The 19317-nt window shown below is 46.4% G+C and overlaps 1 protein-coding gene across 6 annotated transcripts in view; it reads left to right on the top strand.

The window, feature by feature from the left end:
- Window positions 1–18866, top strand: part of PKD2L1 (polycystin 2 like 1, transient receptor potential cation channel) — a 74472-nt gene extending 55606 nt beyond the window's left edge. For 3 of the 6 annotated variants that reach the window (XM_044935329.2, XM_044935327.2, XM_044935328.2), the window contains 12 exons: window positions 8768–8895; window positions 9359–9612; window positions 10541–10765; window positions 10930–11158; window positions 11824–11994; window positions 12177–12358; window positions 12648–12768; window positions 13644–13742; window positions 13954–14075; window positions 15938–16064; window positions 17210–17331; window positions 17585–17979. In XM_044935329.2, the coding sequence (XP_044791264.2) occupies window positions 8768–8895; window positions 9359–9612; window positions 10541–10765; window positions 10930–11158; window positions 11824–11994; window positions 12177–12358; window positions 12648–12768; window positions 13644–13742; window positions 13954–14075; window positions 15938–16064; window positions 17210–17331; window positions 17585–17954 (2150 nt within the window). In that variant the 3' untranslated portion in view covers window positions 17955–17979. Of the gene's footprint in view, window positions 1–8767; window positions 8896–9358; window positions 9613–10540; window positions 10766–10929; window positions 11159–11823; window positions 11995–12176; window positions 12359–12647; window positions 12769–13643; window positions 13743–13953; window positions 14076–15937; window positions 16065–17209; window positions 17332–17584; window positions 17980–18013 lie in introns of those variants that run through there. The other 3 variants (XM_044935330.2, XR_006548084.2, XM_044935331.2) reach the window with 3 other exon arrangements.
- The last annotated feature ends 451 nt before the right edge of the window (window positions 18867–19317 follow it).

Genomic DNA, 19317 nt, shown 5'->3' with positions numbered 1-19317 from the left:
AAAGAAGGGTGAGTTTCAGGGCACTGTATTTTATTTCACAAGAAAGTAGAATTGTCCTTTAGGGACAACCCTAGACCTTGTTCACATGCTCAGTTGCTCAGTCTTGTCCGACTCTTTGCCACCCCATGTACTTCAGCCCTCCAGGCTCCTCTGTCCATAGAATTTTCCAGGCAGAATACTGGAGTGGGTTGCCATTTCCTACTCCAGGAAATCTCCCCAACCCAGAAATCAAACTCACATCTCCTGCATTGGCAGGCAAATTCTTTACCACTGAGCCACCTGGGAAGCCAATCATAAACCCTATTTCCCTTCAAATTATTTATGTGACCAAAGCCAAAAGGGATCCAGTGTTCTAATTAATAGGTAGAGATATTTCAGAGAGCTTCTCAGCAAGCCAGCTGATAAGAGAGGCTCAGGAAAAGGCCATCAGAGGAGCTATAGGTTAAATATATAGAACTGGTAAAGCCCAAGGAACTTCCAGTTCTTCTGCAATTGGAGGATGGATAGAACAGTGGAAGTTCTATCCACATGATGACTGCCAGGGCCGGAACTGGAGTGAAAGAGACCTGCAGTTTTCTAGAGAAGCATCTGCAGTGCTTTTCCTCAGAGCCAGCCAGCTTAGGAAAGAGTAACTGGCTTTTAAGTGTCAAAAACTTGAAGACACAGATTTTCCAGCAGAGGAGTAGTGTAGACACATAAAGGAATTATATACTTGCTGGTGGAAGCACCTCAGCTCTTCAAGCTACTTTGTCAGTTAGTTGAGAGAAAGGATCTCATTCCTGCCCAAGGAGAATGCTGTTAGAAAAGGATGGCTGCTGCTGCTGCTAAGTCACTTCAGTCGTGTCTGACTCTGTGCAACCCCATAGACGGCAGCCCACCAGGCTCCCCCATCCCTGGGATTCTCCAGGCAAGAACACTGGAGTCGGGTTGCCATTTCCTTCTCCAATGCGTGAAAAGTGAAAGTGAAGTCGCTATGTTCCCTTAAATAGTAATTAGGGACAGGGAAGGAGCTCTGAGGTGGGTGATGATGAACTATATGACGATCACCTGGGAAAGGAAAAGACCAAAGCAACTTCTGACTAATTGCTCTGAGTTGGAAAGGTCCTCCAGCAATTCAAAAAAGAGGACAAGAACATTCAGTCTCTACTATGAACACTGGAATGGGAAAATCAAGTTATTACCCAAGCTCATGATGATTAATAATAATTATTACAGTCATACTTACTTAATAATATATATTTGTGCCCTACCTATGTCCAAAAGGAATCTGAGCCAATTTACATTAAGAAGCACAGATACAATAAAATATAACCCTTTAAAACTGTAATAAAAAGACCTGGCAAAAGAAGAGAGAGAAGGGGAGGAAGATAAAATGAACAAAGGCACTACAAATGAGAGCAAAGCCTGAGGTTCCTGGCAACTAAAGCAAAGAAAACACAAATGGATTGAGTAACACAAATGGATTTCTCATTGTAAGAAAGAGAACACCAGTTAATAAGAAGATGCTTACTGTGGAAGAATTGGCTTTGTTGGATTTTGTATATAAGGGACATGAAATATCATAATGGATAAGTTCAGTTCAGTTCAGTTCAGTCACTCAGTCGTGTCCGACTCTTTGCGACCCCATGAATTGCAGCATGCCAGGCCTCCCTGTCCATCACCAACTCCCAGAGTTCACTCAAACTTATGTCCATCGAGTCAGTGATGCCATCCAGCCATCTCATCCTCTGTCGTCCCTTTCTCCTTCTGCCCCCAATCCCTCCCAGCATCAGAGTCTTTTCCAATGAGTCAGTTCTTCACATGAGGTGACCAAAGTACTGGAGTTTCAGCTTCAGCATCATTCCTTCCAAAGAAATCCCAGGGCTGATCTCCTTCAGAATGGACTGGTTGGATCTCCTTGCAGTCCAAGGGACTCTCAAGAGTCTTCTCCAACACCACAGTTCGAAAGCATCAATTCTTTGGCGCTCAGCCTTCTTCACCGTCCAACTCTCACATCCATACATGACCACGGGAAAAACCATAGCCTTGACTAGATGGACCTTTGTTGGCAAAGTAATGTCTCTGCTTTTCAATATGCTATCTAGGTTGGTCATAACTTTCCTTCCAAGGAGTAAGCGTCTTTTAATTTCATGGCTGCAGTCACCATCTGCAGTGATTTTGGAGCCCCCCAAAATAAAGTCTGACACTGTTTCCACTGTTTCCCCATCTATTTCCTATGAAGTGATGGGACCGGATGCCATGATCTTTGTTTTCTGAATGTTGAGCTTTAAGTCAACTTTTTCACTCTCCTCTTTCACTTTCATCAAGAGGCTTTTTAGTTCCTCTTCACTTTCTGCCATAAGGGTGGTGTCATCTGCATATCTGAGGTTATTGATATTTCTCCTGGCAATCTTGATTCCAGCTTGTGTTTCTTCCAGCCCAGCGTTTCTCATGATGTACTCTGCATAGAAGTTAAATAAGCAGGGTGACAATATACAACCTTGACGTACTCCTTTTCCTATTTGGAACCAGTCTGTTGTTCCATGTGCAGTTCTAACTGTTGCTTCCTGACCTGCATACAGATTTCTCAAGAGGCAGGTCAGGTGGTCTGATATTCCCATCTCTTTCAGAATTTTCCACAGTTTATTGTGATCCACACACTCAAAGGCTTTGGCATAGTCAATAAAGCAGAAATAGATGTTTTTCTGTAACTCTCTTGCTTTTTTGATGATCCAGAAGATGTTGGCAATTTGATCTCTGGTTTCTCTGCCTTTTCTAAAACCAGCTTGAACATCAGGGAGTTCACGGTTCATGTATTGCTGAAGCCTGGCTTGGAGAATTTTGAGCATTACTTTACTAGCATGTGAGATGAGTGCAATTGTGCGGTAGTTTGGGCATTCTTTGGCATTGCCTTTCTTTGGGATTGGAATAAAAACTGACCTTTTCCAGTCCTGTGGCCACTGCTGAGTTTTCCAAATTTGCTGGCATATTGAGTGCAGCACTTTCACAGCATCATCTTTCAGGATTTGAAATAACTCAACTGGAATTCCATCACCTCCACTAGCTTTGTTCGTAGTGATGCTTTCTAAGGCCCACTTGACTTCACATTCCAGGATGTCTGGCTCTAGGTCAGTGATCACACCATTGTGATTATCTGGGTCGTGAAAATCTTTTTTGTACAGTTCTTCTGTGTATTCTTGCCACCTCTTCTTAATATCTTCTGCTTCTGTTAGGTCCATACCATTTCTGTCCTTTATCGAGCCCATCTTTGCATGAAATGTTCCCTTGGTATCTCTAATTTTCTTGAAGAGCTCTCTAGTTTTTCCCATTCTGTTGGTTTCCTCTATTTCTTTGCATTGATTGCTGAGGAAGGCTTTCTTATCTCTTCTTGCTATTCTTTGGAACTCTGCATTCAGATGCTTATATTTTTCCTTTTCTCCTTTGCTTTTCACTTCTCTTTTCACAGCTATTTGTAATGGATAAAGGCAATATTAAAAATTTATGCTACTTTTGATTGTTTTTTATATCTGCCTTTCTTAAAATCTGTATAATATCCTTATTCTATAAAGGCAAGTTTTAGGAGTAGGGATATAAGTAAATTACATATTATTCTAGAAACGTGACTTTAATAAATAAAGTTCAGAAAGTTTTGCAAAATGAATGATGGGTGTGTTCCTAGAATATCCTCATCATCAGTTGGCTTGGTCACCAAGCCCTCTTTCATATAGGGCTGTAATGTATTTTAATTAATGTAAACTTTGGCACAGATATGCTAGTCATCCACTGCTTTCTAGAGATGTTCAGACAGTAGCAGAAGCTTTTTTAGCTCCATTTTCCTCCGAAATAATGCAATCTTTTTGAAAATGTCTTGATTTCCATATAAGTAAGGACTGTTACAATAAAATAAAATCCAGTGAAAACAGGCTTACACCTGAATGGCACTTTTTGTCCAGATGAAGATCCAAAGGAGGGCAAGGTTCAGGGTTGATCAATCTAGTTGCTTCATGACTTAATGACATCATTACTTATTTCTGTTACTCCGTTTGTCAGCTGCACGATCAGTCTCATCCTTCGTCTGGATCATCTGGGGCTGTCTTATTCATATCTAGCAAGACAGAGGAGATCCCCAAAGGTTCCAGAAATCTCTCTCCATGAGTCTTTGATCTGAAATGTATTAGATGCTCATCTCTGAACCAATAATGGTACCAAGGGAGAGGTATTTGTGGAACAGCTTAGCCCTGAGCCCCCTGTCCAAGTCCTAGAGCTAGGGGTGGGTTCAGCATCTGGTAACATAGGTGAGATGATCAGGAGAGATGTGATACCTCAAATAAAATCATGGTATGAACCAAGAGGATCTTAGGGAAGCAGTCACAAAGCCCAGTAGAGCATCCAGCACCCGGAAATTTCAACTCATGACTTGAAAACAAAAATGTGGGAAGATTTTTTAAAATGAGTTTCTATTCTATTATTATTATTATAGCATTAATTGAGTCTATTATACTTTTCATTAAAAGTTCATTTTTCCTTTAAATTTTTACATGCTTAACATTTCAAAAATATTTAAATGTAGTGATAGCAGGGAAACAATTTTGCATTCTGCTTTTACTAGCATTTCAATGGCTGTCATACTCCATTAAGTGTCTCAGTGATATAATTTACTTAACTATTGCCTCTCTGTAGGACATTTAGGTTGTTTGTAATTTTTTGATATTGTGAATAACCCAGGTAACAATTTTATGCATGTGATTTTTCCCCTTCTTTGGGACATCTATGTCAGAATGTGATTCTTGATACAGATTTGTGTACATTTTCCATTTATACCAGAATGAAGAAATTTGAAGTTTCTTTTAAGGTGTTGCTATTTTGAGTTTACCAACTGCTTTCATAGTTTGCCTCCTGGGTCAAATGTCAAACTCTTCAAATAGTTTTCTTATAAGGACACCTTATAAACCTGCACCATCCTAATCATTTGTGTTGACTTTTGGAAGGAGAGCCAGGGTCTGTTATTATAAAGATGTTGAGTAGTACAGCGATATAGTATGTATAATGTAGAGCAATGGCTAAATTTGTGGTCCTTAGAGTAAGTCAGACTTGAGTTTAAATCCAAATTCTACGTGCTTGCTGTCTGATCTTTGGACAAGTTATTTAATAACATTTTGGATTTCTGTTATCTACATAAAATACAGATAGCTCCTACTTTATGAGGTTTTTTTTTTTTTCAGGATTATGGGAGACAATGTATGCAAAGCCTGGTGAATAATGAGTCAGTAATGGCGATTATTCAGAGAAGGCAATGGCACCCCACTCCAGTACTCTTGCCTGGAAAATCCCATGGATGGAGGAGCCTGGTGGGCTGCAGTCCATGGGGTCACCAAGAGTCAGGCACGACTGAGCGACTTCACTTTCACTTTTCACTTTCACACATTGGAGAAGGAAATGGCAACCCACTCCAGTGTTCTTGCCTGGAGAATCCCAGGGAAAGGGGAGCCTGGTGGGCTGCCATCTATGGGGTCGCACAAAGTTGGACATGACTGAAGTGACTTAGCAACAGCAGCAGCAAGAGAAAAAAAAAAATCAGATTCTCTGTACTGGATGGCCGCCTGGTCTCTGAATCCCTTTCATAGCATTCTCATGCAGTCATTGTCCAGTATCTGAAAATTTCCTGGAATGAGGCCCTCACTACACCAGAAGGTGGTTTAGCACTGACATTTGACATACCGACAAATTCGAATTCCTCCCCGTTGCTTGTCTTTCTCTGCCTTAGTGTTATCTTTTGAAACATATGAAGCCGTTCCACTCCTTCACTGGATCTTAAAGGAAGGAACTGGAAAGGCCAGCCACTGCCCACTGCAGAAACCCCCTCAATGTGATCCTCAGAAGTGGTCCTTTGCTGACACTGTCAGAGGTGAAATGCATGTTTGTGAAGTGGCCTATTTCTTAATAGGAAGCACTCATGGATTGGAAGTTCTACCATTTATGGAACTTAAGTTTTTCCTTCTATAACTTCTACCTCTTGGATATAGTGCCATCCTTGATTCCTGGCTCCCTTAGGTTATTTACCCTGGGCAAGTGACTCCAGCCCTCTGAGAGTGGAAAGTAGGGGAAATAATAGCACCTAATACATTGGGTTGTTGTAGGATTAAATGAAATAGTCATGTCAAGCATTTAACATAGAGCATATAATAGGTGTTCTGAGTATCAGTGGGCGTTTGACTAGGTGAAACCATTTTTCTCAGAATATATAGTCTTAACTGTCTTGGATAATAATCAGAGATGTTATGCTTCCTCCATAAAGGGTTGAGAACCAGTTCAGAGCAATACTAATTCTGAGGGGTAATTTAGAATTGAAGAGAAAAAGATATAGCTGTGAGTACCACCTAGTGGCCTTCTAGAGGTATAACAATTTAATCAGCAATGTCAGGTGGCACAGTGGTAAATGAATCCGCCTGCCAATGCAGGAGACGCCAGAGATGCGACTTCGATCTCTGGGTCAGAAGATCCCTTGGAGAAGGAAATGGCAACCCACTCCAGTTTTCTTGCCAGGAAAATTCCATGGACAAAGGAGCCTGGTGGGCTACAGTCCAGGGGGGCCGCAGAGTCGGATATGACCGAGCACAGCACAGCAGCAGTATTTAGGAAAAGTTCAGCTCACTGACCATCAGTTCTAACTGTGGTAGGCTCTCAGCAGACAGAAGAGTTTGATTTCCAACCCGTTTTCCAGATCCAGATGAGTTGAGTCTGAGTCCTCCAGAAAATAAGGGTAATCACAGATTTTATTTAGAGAGAAGTCAAGTCATCTCTTGGAATCAGTAGAGTGGAATGGGGAAATGTGAAATAATAATGCTTTCTTTTTGCTGATTTCTCCCTGGAAGTGAATGATGTTGCTTGTGCCTAATCTGAGACCACTCATCGGCCTCTCTTTCCTCCCAAATTGCGAGTGAACTTCAGTCCATCCCAGGGCATTTCCTTTCCAGGTGGGGTACTGGAAGAAAATAGGTTCCAAGATTTGAAAATGAAAATTCTTAAAGCGAGTTGCTCACAAGAGGCTGACAATCTTACTTTAATTTTAAAAACTTTAATTTCAGATGTACAGAAAAGTTACAAGAATAATAGAAAGAGTTCTTATATGTATTTCACCCAAATGTCTCAAATGTGAATATTTCACTGTGGTTGCTTTTCCTTTATCACTCTCTTTTTGTCCCCCTTCTACACACACACACACACATACACACACACACACACAAAACCATTTGAGAGTAAATTGCAGACATAATGCCCTGTTATTCCTAAAAATAAGTAAATGATCAAAGTCAGGAAATTATAAATGATTCAGTGCTATTATCTAATGAACATACCTTACTACAGTCTCACCAGTTATTCTACTAATAGCCTTTATAGAAAAAGGAAAAAGTATGGCCCAGAATATAATCCTAACTAGATGTTCATATTGCATTTCATTTTCATGATTCTTTGGTCTCTCTTAATCTTTAAAAGATTTAAATACTTTAAAAGTATTTTAGGACAATTTCTTTGTTTTTCATGACCTGTCTAAAAATAATTGACATATTATAAAAATTTTACAGAATTATAGAAGTATTAAAGAGTTTCATACTGAATAACATAAATAATAAATTAGTGAGGAAGTAGAAAAAGCTTTTCCTGGAGAGAATGCCAGCTAATAAACACAGAAGGAATGATAGAATGAGCAAATCACAGCTTGACAACTGGAATAATAATAATTAGGCAAAAGTCATCAATGGGTGTTAAAACTTGCAGGTGAAACATTGATGAATAAAGGATATTTGCATAGTTTCAAAGTATTTTCCCACAAAATATGTGTTTGTTACAAAGAGAAAAATAATATATGTATATTGAAGAAAGCTGGAAGACACCATCTTAACAAGGGATCAAAGCTAGTGTCACCAGTAATATGCAGTTAGACAATTTGTGCCTCCTGATATCATGCACTGAAAAGGGCAGTCTCACTCTGGTATTCCTGATCAAACATGCATAACCTGAATTTAAACACAAGGGAACACCAGACAAATCTCATCTGAGGGGCAATCTATAAAGTAAATAGCTTATACTCTTCAAATTCTGCCAGTTAATCAGAAAATTTGTAACTTCACTTGACAGCCCTACTTTGGTCTAGATGTGTGTGTCAAGGTGGTCAAGGGGGATCTGGGTCTTCAGGACAAAGGCCAGTTTTTATTTTGATCTTGGAATGCTCTGAGTCCCTCTCTCAGAACAGCTGTGCCCAGCAGATTGCACTAGGGCCAAAGGTGCCATGCCTAGCTCCTACTCCCATGGCTGCAGAGTCACTGACTCCAAGGTCCAGGATGCCCATCTCCATGGCAAGGCATTTGGCCATGGCTTTGGCATACTCGAGTTTGGAGGCATTTTTCCAAGGTCATTAATATAGGACGAATAAAGGGAAACACTACCTGATGCAGAATGTAGAAATTTTTTGGCTCTGGGGAGTAAGAACTAGGAAGTTAAGCTGGCTCAGGAAGAGAAAAGTGACTATTTAGAATGACAATGTCAAGAGACAGTCACAGTGGAGTTTAGTCTTTCTGAGGTGAGTTGGGAAGAGAGGAGGAGAGCTATAACTCCAGCTTTCCCTTAATTCCCTGGTTTCCCAATGCCACTGTCAGCCCCTTAGCCAACTCTAGAGGGATAGATCCCATCCAGGTAGCATCTTTGACCTCAGGCAGTAGCTATCTTCTCTCTTCCGGATAATGGAGAGGGAAACAGTGTTCAGGACACAGCCTCTTGGGTTGGTTTCTAGTGACCTATGGAATGACAAGCTCCAGTGCCTATTACTACACCAAAGTGATGTCTGAGCTCTTCTTACATACCCCATCGGACACTGGAATCTCCTTCCAGGCCATCAGCAGCATGGAGGACTTCTGGGATGTGAGTATGAGATCTCCTCTACCCCTCCCCTCTTCTTCACAGTGGCCTAAAGCCTGAGGCCATGGGCCAGGTTTCAGGGCTGTCAAATGGTAGATAAGGCCATATCCAGAGACAGGGCATTCCAGCATTAGGCTGAGTCATGGGGTCAGGCAAGAATTAATGGGTCAGACTAGACAGAGTTCAGGTGGTGATAGGTTAGAGATCGGGATGATAATCAGAGAGTCAAGTCAGTGCTTAAACTAGTATTGAGAGTCAGAGGTAAAGCAGAACTTCAAAATGTATTTTAAGTAAAGAGTAAGGCCACATCAGGCTGAGATTTGGCCAGAGTTCATGGGTAGGCTGAAGAGCCCAACAGAAGCAGACTGGAGACAAGCTGGAGGGGGTCAGTGAGTATGGGAAAAGGGAATTCTAAGGGTAAGAGTCAGCAGAGTCTGGGTCAGGTTCAACCCAGTTCGTGATCTAGTTTGCCCAGGGCCCATTACTGGACAGCTTGTATTGGACCAAATGGTACAACAACCAGAGCCTGGGCCACGGCTCCCACTCCTTCATCTACTATGAGAACCTGCTGCTGGGGGTTCCGAGGCTGCGGCAGCTGCGGGTCCGCAATGACTCCTGCGTGGTGCATGAGGACTTCCGCGAGGACATTCTGAGCTGCTACGATGTCTACTCCCCAGACAAGGAAGAGCAACTCCCCTTTGGGCCCCTCAATGGCACAGCGTGAGTGAGTCCCCCAACCAGTGTCGCAGGGCTTGCCCCTCTGAGCCTGATGCCATCCCAGGTTTGGGAACTATTTCCATTCAGACTTAAAGAGCCTTGGGGGTACTTGGTGGGGAGGTGAGAGGCATCTCTCTGAGACCCATCTGTGACTGGAGACCCTGGTCTGGGTCATTGAGGAACAGAAAAGGTATGTTAGCAGACAGAGCCATAGCCTTCAGAGTTGTCTTCACACACAGGTCCCTGTCACAGCTGCCCGACTCTGGAGGCAGTCTTGCCAGAGGAAGCATCCTTTCTTGCCCAGAAGACCCTTCTGGGTATGGAGAATGGATCCACACAAGTCATGGCTGGAAAAGTCTGATCCTTGGAGCTAATAGGGGAAGGCAGCAAGGGGCCAAGGATGGATGAGGAATTAGGGAAGAAAGGGGAAAGGGTGAATAGGGCAGGAAAGAAGAGGAAAGAAAGAAGGGTTCAGGGAGGAAAGTTTGTGGACAAAACAGAGAATCATGGGGCTAAGTAGCCAGGTGCACATGAGAAGAAAGGGTCTTTTCTGGGCTACATGCTTTCCTCATGGGGACTACTCAGGCTGGAGTCAAAAGTGGACTTGGGTTTATTATCTGTAGACTTGGGTGACATTGTAAAATATCAGGAGATTTACATATGAACTTCACTTCAGCCACTAACTAGCTGGATTATCTCAGACATCTGAGTATTAGTTTCATCCTCTGTAAAATGCGAATAATATTTTTCCTTCCTTCTCAAATAGTTAGGTTAAACAAGATAATATATGTAAAATGTATATGTGATATGTATAGGTAATATATATGAAACGATAAAGCCCAGACGGTTATGAAATGCTGCCATTGCCTTGGGAGTCCAGCTTCTGGGCCTGGCTCAGACCTCTCCACTCAGGTGGCTTCTTCTGTGACAGATGGACCTACCACTCGCAGGGTGAGCTGGGGGGCTCCTCTCACTGGGGCCAGCTCACAAGCTACAGTGGAGGTGGCTACTACCTGGACCTTCCAGGATCGCGACGGGCCTGTGAAGAGGCACTCAAGCACCTTAAGGAGGGCCTGTGGCTGGACAGGGGCACTCGGGTGGTCTTCATCGACTTCTCAGTCTACAATGCGAACATCAATCTTTTCTGTGTTCTGAGGTAGGTCCCCTTTCCCTGCCTTCCCTCTGTCACCCATGGTTCCTGGTTCACTTCTCCTCTGCTAGAGACCCTTCCTTAAATGTGTTCCCTGTGGTGGGGGAGGGGAGAGGATGGGAGGAACTGTCCCAACACAGGCCCCACCAGACACCCCCCTCCTCCCACAGACTGGTGGTGGAGTTTCCAGCTACAGGAGGTGCCATCCCATCCTGGCAAATCCGCACGGTTAAGCTGATCCGCTATGTCAGCAACTGGGACTTCTTTATCGTTGGCTGTGAGATTGCCTTCTGCATCTTCATCTTCTACTACATAGTGGAGGAGATCCTAGAGCTCCGCATCCACAGGCTTCGTTACCTCAGCAGCATCTGGAACATTCTGGACCTGGTGGTCATCTTGGTGAGGGACAGATGTCCTAGACTTGGGACACCTGGGGTGGTGCAGGGAGGTCTACCCTGAGAGGGGCTCCCAGTTCTTCCTTCTGGCGTCCCAAGTCTTTGGGACTTCTGGTCAAATCACTGTGTAACAGCTCCCTAATCCAGAGGCTGATGTGCCCCAGGCTCGGCCCTGGAAGAATCCTATCTCCATGTTTCCTCTCCCTCTGGCCTGTGATCCAGGCCCTGCTTCTTTTTTGTACCTGATGTTATGTTCCTCTTCTGTCTCTCCCCCTCATGACCTGTCCCCTTGAAACTCCTGCCTTTTCTCTTCTATTAAAATTTTCTGCCTCTTCATCTTCATTTCCTTCCTATTAACAGGACACATGCATGTCCGACCAAGGCTGGAAAGAGGTGGGGGAAATAAAATTGCTTGGCTCCATCTCTCCATGGTCCTTTACAATCTACATAGTTACCACTGGCCTCACAGCCTTCTCTTGGACTTTGAGCTGTTCCCCCAATCAGCCTATCCAGTTCCACTTGAACCTAAGATAGTCAACCACTCAGCAGGGAAAGAGGTGTTTTTCTACCTACCTGTCTTACCCACCCCAGGTCTCCCCTGGGACTTCATGGTTGGACTTCCCTTGAGATTCTCTTGACTCTGACACCCCCCAACCCCCGTTGTGACAGCTCTCCATTCTGGCTGTGGGCTTCCACGTATTCCGAACCCTCGAGGTGAATCGGCTGATGGGGAAGCTTTTACAGCAGCCAAACATGTATGCTGACTTTGAGTTCCTCGCCTTCTGGCAGACACAGTACAACAACATGAACGCCGTCAACCTCTTCTTTGCCTGGATCAAGGTACCTTGGGGCTCCGCACCCTCAGCAGCACCTCAGGGCACGCATTCTCCCTTCCCTAGGACTTGTCTCATTTTCCTTGTCTGGTTTTGGCAACTCCTGTGGCCTCCCTAGGCCCCCGGAGTGGACTGTTTCAGGCTTTCCTCTTTCTTCCCTAATTACTTGGTTCAATATGGCCCTTTCAGATATTCAAGTACATCAGCTTCAACAAGACTATGACCCAGCTCTCCTCCACGCTGGCCCGCTGTGCCAAGGACATCCTGGGCTTTGCCGTCATGTTCTTCCTTGTGTTTTTCGCCTATGCCCAGCTGGGCTACCTGCTTTTCGGGACCCAAGTGGAAAACTTTAGCACTTTCATCAAGTGCATGTGTGTGTCCTTCCCCCTCCACGCCTCCCTGGCCCCTCACCCTCTGGCTCTAGGGGTGTGTGTATCCTTGGGGAATTTGGGTGGATGTGGATATGGGTGTCTCTGTGCTTAAAGCATCTGGATGAGTCCCCAGAAGCCCTAGTATGTGTGCTCAGCATCTCTGACCTTGTTCTGTCTGCATCAGATTGGGTCAGGGGTCTGAGTTCACTGAAGAGCAGTAGGGAGGGAAGTGGGATGGCGTCAAGGTTATGGTTGGGCTCAGGGTGAAGCCCAGGCCATGGTGTCTCAGCTTCACTCAGTTCCGGATCATCCTTGGGGACTTTGACTACAATGCTATTGACAACGCCAACCGCATCCTGGGACCTGTTTACTTTGTCACCTACGTCTTCTTCGTCTTCTTCGTGCTCCTGGTGAGGGTCCCACTGAGGGATGGGGATTTGGGAACATGAGGAGTGGAGATGTGAATGGCCTGCAGGGTGGGGTTTTGTCCCCCACTCCACCCATGTTCTACACTAATAATTAGAGAGGGTTTCTCAAACCAAGGATGGAGAGGTGGGGGGCGAGGAGAACCTTTGCATTTTCTGAAGGTTGGCCAGTGTGTGGTCAGCACAGTTAGGCAGTTTGCAGAGTATAAAGGAATCTGCAGGCTCCCTCCCTAAAATCAAACCCCTGTCCTCCAAGGATGGAAAGAGAAGGAAGGCTACTTCATGGGGAGAAAGGCCTGCCCTTGGAAGCTTTTCTGCCTATTTTCTAAGACCCCCTTTCCCCTGGGGCTCTCTGGCTCTTTCTACTACCATTGTTTTGTATTTGCTCCCTCTCCCTGCCAACCATGAAAGATCTGTGTTTGATTTTTGTTAGAAAAGCCAGCAGGTTTCTTTATTTGATTGGTGGACAGGGATACAGATATGGATTTGGGGATAGATGGTGAAGAGAGCACAATTTTACTCTCACCTTGGAAAGTTTCTGGCTTCAGTGACAAGCAGACCCTTCCATGAAGGGGGCCTGTGGCGTATGTTGGGGTATCTTCGTGGCCAGATTACTGCAGCAGTAAGGGAGGACATCAGGTTGATGAAGGGGCATGACCCCCACTCCCACCCCCACAACAGAACTGTGCTGAAAGCCTGGGCCCTGGGGACCCTGAGATGTGGGGATTAGTGGGCTGCAGAGATGGCGCTGGAGGTATTGGCCTTTTTGGAACACATGTTGGGATGTTCATAGGGTCTGTGGGCTTGATGCTGTCAGTGGATCTGGAAGTGAGGACTCTGGTCCCTGCTTTCTCCTCCAGAACATGTTCCTGGCCATCATCAATGACACATACTCAGAGGTCAAGGAGGAGCTGGCTGGACAAAAGGATGAGCTACAGCTTTCAGACCTCCTGAGACAGGTGACTACTCAGTCTCCTTGAGCCGCACATGTGCATCGGGGCCCAGGTCAAGGCTCTGTGTCCTGGTCTGCGCCTGATGGGTTAGGGGCCTGTGCTCTCGTGTGCCTTCAGCTTATCCCTGGGATCCTGTCACCCTGTGAGTGCAGGTGGGGACAAGAGATGAGGAGGAGGTTGCAGGCAGGAACCAGGCCTGTTTCTTTTCCCTGTCCAGGGCTACAACAAGACCCTACGGAGGCTGCGTCTGAGGAAGGAGCAGGTTTCAGATGTGCAGAAGGTCCTGCAGGCTGGGGAGCAGGAGATCCAGTTTGAGGACCTCACCAACACCTTGAGGGAGTGAGCAAGCAGAGATCCAACCTTCTCTGACATTGATCTATAAGTCCTTGACCCTCAAGCATATGCCCTTTGCCTATAACCCTCCAATCTTGGCCCATGGGCCTCTGACCTTGTTTTACAGGCCTTTAACCTTGGCTTATTGGAGAAGGCATGGCACCCCACTCCAGTACTCTTGCCTGGAAAATCCCATGGACAGAGGAGCCTGGTGGGCTGCAGTCCATGGGGTCGCGAAGAGTCAGACACGACTGAGCGACTTCCCTTTCACTTTTCACTTTCATGCGTTGGAGAAGGAAATGGCAACCCACTCCAGTGTTCTTGCCTGGAGAGTCCCAGGGACGGGGGAGCCTGGTGGACTGCCGTTTATGGGGTCACACAGAGTCGGACACAACTGAAGTGACTTAGCAGCAGCAGCAGCAGCAACCTTGGCTTATAGGTCTCTTCTCCTGACCTTCAGCACTGTGCCCCTGGTTTAAAGGACTCTGACCATGTTCTATTCTGGACCTTGCTGAACAACCCTTAGCACTAGTGTAATACCATGATTCCCTAATCATTTTATACATCCCTCACTCCCACAGAACTCGGAGCTTAATTCAATGCTCCCTCACAAACACAGGATTATTTCCTTAGCCATCCTCTCCCCGCTTCTCAGTTAAACATATTAATAAACATTGATCAGATATATTGTGAGTACCAGCTGTGGGCCAGGCATATAATTAAATGAGATAATCTTTGTCTTCCAGGAATTCACAGACATGTAAGCAAATAAACAGAAATCACAGAACAGTGATTCTGTTCCACAACAGAAATAACTAAAAGCAAGGGAGCATGGAGGTATAAAAGCACATACAAAGGCAAAGAGGTCTGAAACTGAGCCACATGCACAGGAGTAATAAGTAACTGAGCATTGTAAGGCAGTAAATGAAAGGTTGGGCAATGCAGACGAGGCGGAGAAATGGGCTAAGGCCACATTGGGAAAAGCCCTGAACACCACTTCTCTATCTAAAGAATAGGGTGCCCAGGAGAGGTTTTAAGCAGGGAAGGAGTATAGTTAGTCTTGTACTCTTTTTTTTCGGGTGGGGATAGGGGAGGGGCCGGAGAAGGCAATGGCACCCCACTCCAGTACTCTTGCCTGGAAAAGCCCATGGACGGAGGAGCCTGGTGGGCTGTCCATGGGGTCGCTGAGTCAGACACGACTGAGCGACTTCACTTTCACGCATTGGAGAAGGAAATGGCAACCCACTCCAGTGTTCTTGCCTGGAGAATCCCAGGAACGGGGGAGCCTGGTGGGCTGCCGTCTATGGGGTCGCACAGAGTCAGACACGACTGAAGCGACTTAGCAGCAGCAGCAGCAGGGGAGGGGCATGCAATGCAGCTTTTGGGATTTTAGTTCCCTGACCAGGGATCAAACCTGGGCCCTTGGCAGTGAAAGTGCAAGTCCTAACCACTGGACTGCCAGGAAATTCCATAGGCTTGTACTTTAGAATAATGTAACTCTAGTTGCATTATGAAGGATGGATTTCAGGGGTAGGTAATGAAGGGAAGGCCACAGGGCAGAGGGTAGGGAGCAGGTAGAGGGTGGGTTATTTGGAGGCAAAGAGATTTTGCAGTAATTCTTTTAGGAGATCCTGAGGGCCTGAACCTAGTCAGCAGGAGTCAGGGAAGGAAGAAATAGATTCAAGGGATTGTGTGAGGGGTTTCAAACCACTAGACCTTGACATCCTGGCTTTCTCATGTGGCCCCCTTTGTCTCTAGAGAGCAAGACCCTTGCCAGAGTCTAGCAAAAAAAAAGAGTGAGGAGTCCATAATGGAGAGCTCACAGCCATGGCAGGTCAGAGGTCATTTCATCCCCCTGTTCTCTTCAGGCTGGAGCACACAGAGCATGAGACGACCAAGCTTACGGCTGCCTTCACTAGGTTTGACCAAGATGGGAACTGCGTCCTAGACGAGAAGGAGCAGAAGGAGACTCAGCAGAAGCTGGAAGGGGAAAGGGTGAGCCCGGGCGGCTGGTGGAGAGGCTACAAGGAAACTGCTCATCCTCCTCTTCCTGCAGCACACCCGGAACACTAACCAACTTGGAAATCCTCCAATGGATGGGCGGGAAAGAGCTCTCTAGAATAGTGGTTCTCAAACTGCTGTGTGGTAGAACCCCCTGGAGAGTTTTAAAACATCCTCATGCTCAGGCCACACACTCCAGACCAGAATCTCTGGGAGAGTCAGTGGGGGTCAGCCATCATTTGTTTTCAATGTGGTTCTGCCAGAATTGGACACTGGCTGGTTTTTTAAAATTAATCAATTTATTTATTCATGGCTGTACTGGATCTCTGTTGTAGGCTTTCTCTAGTTGTGGTGTGCAGGCTTCTCATTGCGGTGGCTTCTCTTATTGTAGAGTATGGGCTCTAGGACATGTGAGCCTCAGTAGCTGTCGTATGTGGGCTCAGTAGTCGCGGCTCCTGGGCTCTAGAGCACAGGCTCAGTAGTTGTGGTGCATGGGCTTAGTTGGTCCATGGCATAGTGGGATCTTCCCCTATCAGGGACTGGATCCACGTCTCCTGCATTGGCAGGTGGATTCTTTACCACTGAACCACCAGGGAAGCCTCATCAGTCGTTTTTAAAGCTCCCCAGGTGACTCCAGTGCATAGCCAAGGTTGATCATCATTGCTCTAAAACACAGCCTCAGGGAGAAAAGGACCAATTGCCGAGGAATCTCTGACAATTCCTTCAGAGCACTTGCCCTCTCCTTGGAATTCTCAAACTCTGACCCTTAGCTGCCCCTCCTATGCCTCTTCATCCCTAGCCTGCATAGACTAAAAAGCCAAGGGCTAAAGGAGCAGTGCCAGGACACTGTCCCTCCTCTCCCTCAACAGAGTTGGCTTCTAGTGAGTGCCCCATTCATCAGTGCTTCAAGGAGCTTGTGTTTTGTTTCTTGGGGAGGTGATTCTCTCCCAGAGGTTAGGCCAGCTTCGTGTCTAGCACCACCACTCTGATTCTGTTGTCTCTAGAGTTTGAGGGGAAAAGGGAATAGCAATAACTATAGCCCAAGGCCTGGTCCTGAGAGCCCATTAGAGCAAGTGATGGAGCAGGAGCTGATGACTTCCCAGAGTCATCTTCTCCATGACCTCTGACTTCCTGATCAGGTGGCCGTCCATGCTGAGATTGAGAACTTGGGCTGGTCCATTGTGAGGAGCCCACCAGGCGAGTCGAGTCCAAAGCAGGCTGCCAAAGCAGGTGGCTGGGTTTCGGGAGAAGAATTCTACACGTACGTGCAGCCAGGGGGCCCAGGGCTGACTGTGTTTATGTCATTCTACCTTGAGCTTCTTTCCACAACCTTCCAACTCCCTATCCTACCCCAGGGAAAACCCCTGTCCCCCTTTAATTCTCCCAGCACCACTGGGCCTTATGTTCTTTGCTCCCATCCAAGCATCCCCTGTTCTGTACCCCCTTCCCCTGGAGTCACCCAGCTCTCCAGACACACATTTCTGCTCCTTTGCTCTCTCTCAAATCCTGCACAGGCTCACAAGGAGAGTTTTGCAGCTGGAGACTGTCCTGGAAGGAGTCATGACCCAGGTTGATGCCATGAGGTCAAAGTTGACGATGGTGGAGAGGAAGGGGTGGCTGGCTCCTCTTCCGGGCGCAGTGAGTGGTCCTTCACCTGGCTCTTCTTGGCTCCCCACAGCTGATCTCTACCATCTTTTCTACTCAGTGGATGGAGGCAAAACATTTTTGAAAGACCAGCATTTCAGTCTCCTGGGGCAACATGTTCCCGGTAGTCAGTCAGTGGAGGTCAGGGGGTGGAAAGAAGAACTGAAGTTGTTTCTCTGGCCTGAGGGTGGCCTTAGCCTCCAGGAGAGGGTCTGGGGTTGGAGAAACAGATCCAGGTAAAAGGAAAGTGGGACACAAACTCCTCCTCCACGTGACCTGTCCTTTTTTTCTTCCAACAGGGGGAACAAGGCATTTGGGAGCACCTGCAGGCATCCCCGGCTGTGACTCCAGCCCCCTGGGGACTCTAGGGCAGGCAGGAGAGTAGTGGGGGAGGGGTCCTAAAGCTTCAGACAGCAGGTTCGTCTGTCACCGCCTCCCCAGAAGCTCCCCCAGCACACGCCCTCCTCTTCTAGGGCAGTGGGTGCTACCACTGCTGCTGCCAAGCCCCACCCCGTGCCTGGCCTTTTGAGCCAAGGTTTCTGTGTGTAGCTGTATAGCTCTCTGAAATATTTCCTGCTGGGCCTCTCACCCCTGTGGGCTCTGAATTCTGCTGTGATAATTTTTTTTTTTAAAGTCAAAAACAATAAAGGAAAGAAGGGTAATAACTTTCCTGAGCATCTGGATAGCCATGATTTGTGAAAAAAGAAGCTGAGAGAAGAGCAATATCTAGATGTCTTCTTACTTGCCAGTGAAACTTTTCCTCTGTGTGTCTTGAGGACAACTGCTGGCAACCATGGGGTTCACTTCTTCCCCATTGGGATTCCATGTGAAAGAGAAGGGGAAGCCAGAAAGGAGGGGACACTTTCTTGCGTGGGGAGAGTACAGTGTGGTAGAGGAGTTAGATTGGTGACCTCCCTCAACCTTCCCCAGCAAAGTCCAGGAAGGCTCAGTGGCAAGCCTGCCTCCAGGCGTGCCCCTGAACAGGGAGGGGGGTGTAAACCAGAACAAAGCTGAAGCCTGAGGAGAAGCTGGCCAAGAAACGACCTCCGGATTCTAGGATCTTTGGATAAAATGTGGGGGACTCTGATTTTCTCCTTCCACAGGACATTGTGGGTTTGCCTGGTGATTATCAATAAAAAAAAATCCTTAGGAAAACCAGGACTTTGCACTTGCTTTGGGGATGGCAGGAGAAAGAAGAGGGGCTGGAACTGTGACCCATCCTTGTATTAATACTAGGGCTGGAGAAAGCTCACCCCTCCTGGGAAGTGTAGAGCTGGGGCAGTGACAGTGTGAAGAAGCTGGGCTTCCCCAGGAGTCCTGAAGGAAAAACTTCTGACTCATAGGAATGGTTTGAAATGGTGGACACTTTGGAAGGAATGATGCTAAAGCTGAAACTCCAGTACTTTGGCCACCTCATGCGAAAGTTGACTCGTTGGAAAAGACTCTGATGCTGGGAGGGATTGGGGGCAAGAGGAGAAGGGGACGACAGAGGATGAGATGGCTGGATGGCATCACTGATTCGATGGACGTGAGTCTGAGTGAACTCCGGGAGTTGGTGATGGACAGGGAGGCCTGGCGTGCTGCGATTCATGGGGTCGCAACG

This window comes from Bubalus bubalis, chromosome 23 (assembly GCF_019923935.1).
Source record: "Bubalus bubalis isolate 160015118507 breed Murrah chromosome 23, NDDB_SH_1, whole genome shotgun sequence".
NCBI lineage: Eukaryota > Metazoa > Chordata > Mammalia > Artiodactyla > Bovidae > Bubalus > Bubalus bubalis.
Note: the sequence above shows the minus strand (reverse complement) of the source record. Positions and strands in the feature narration are given on the sequence as shown.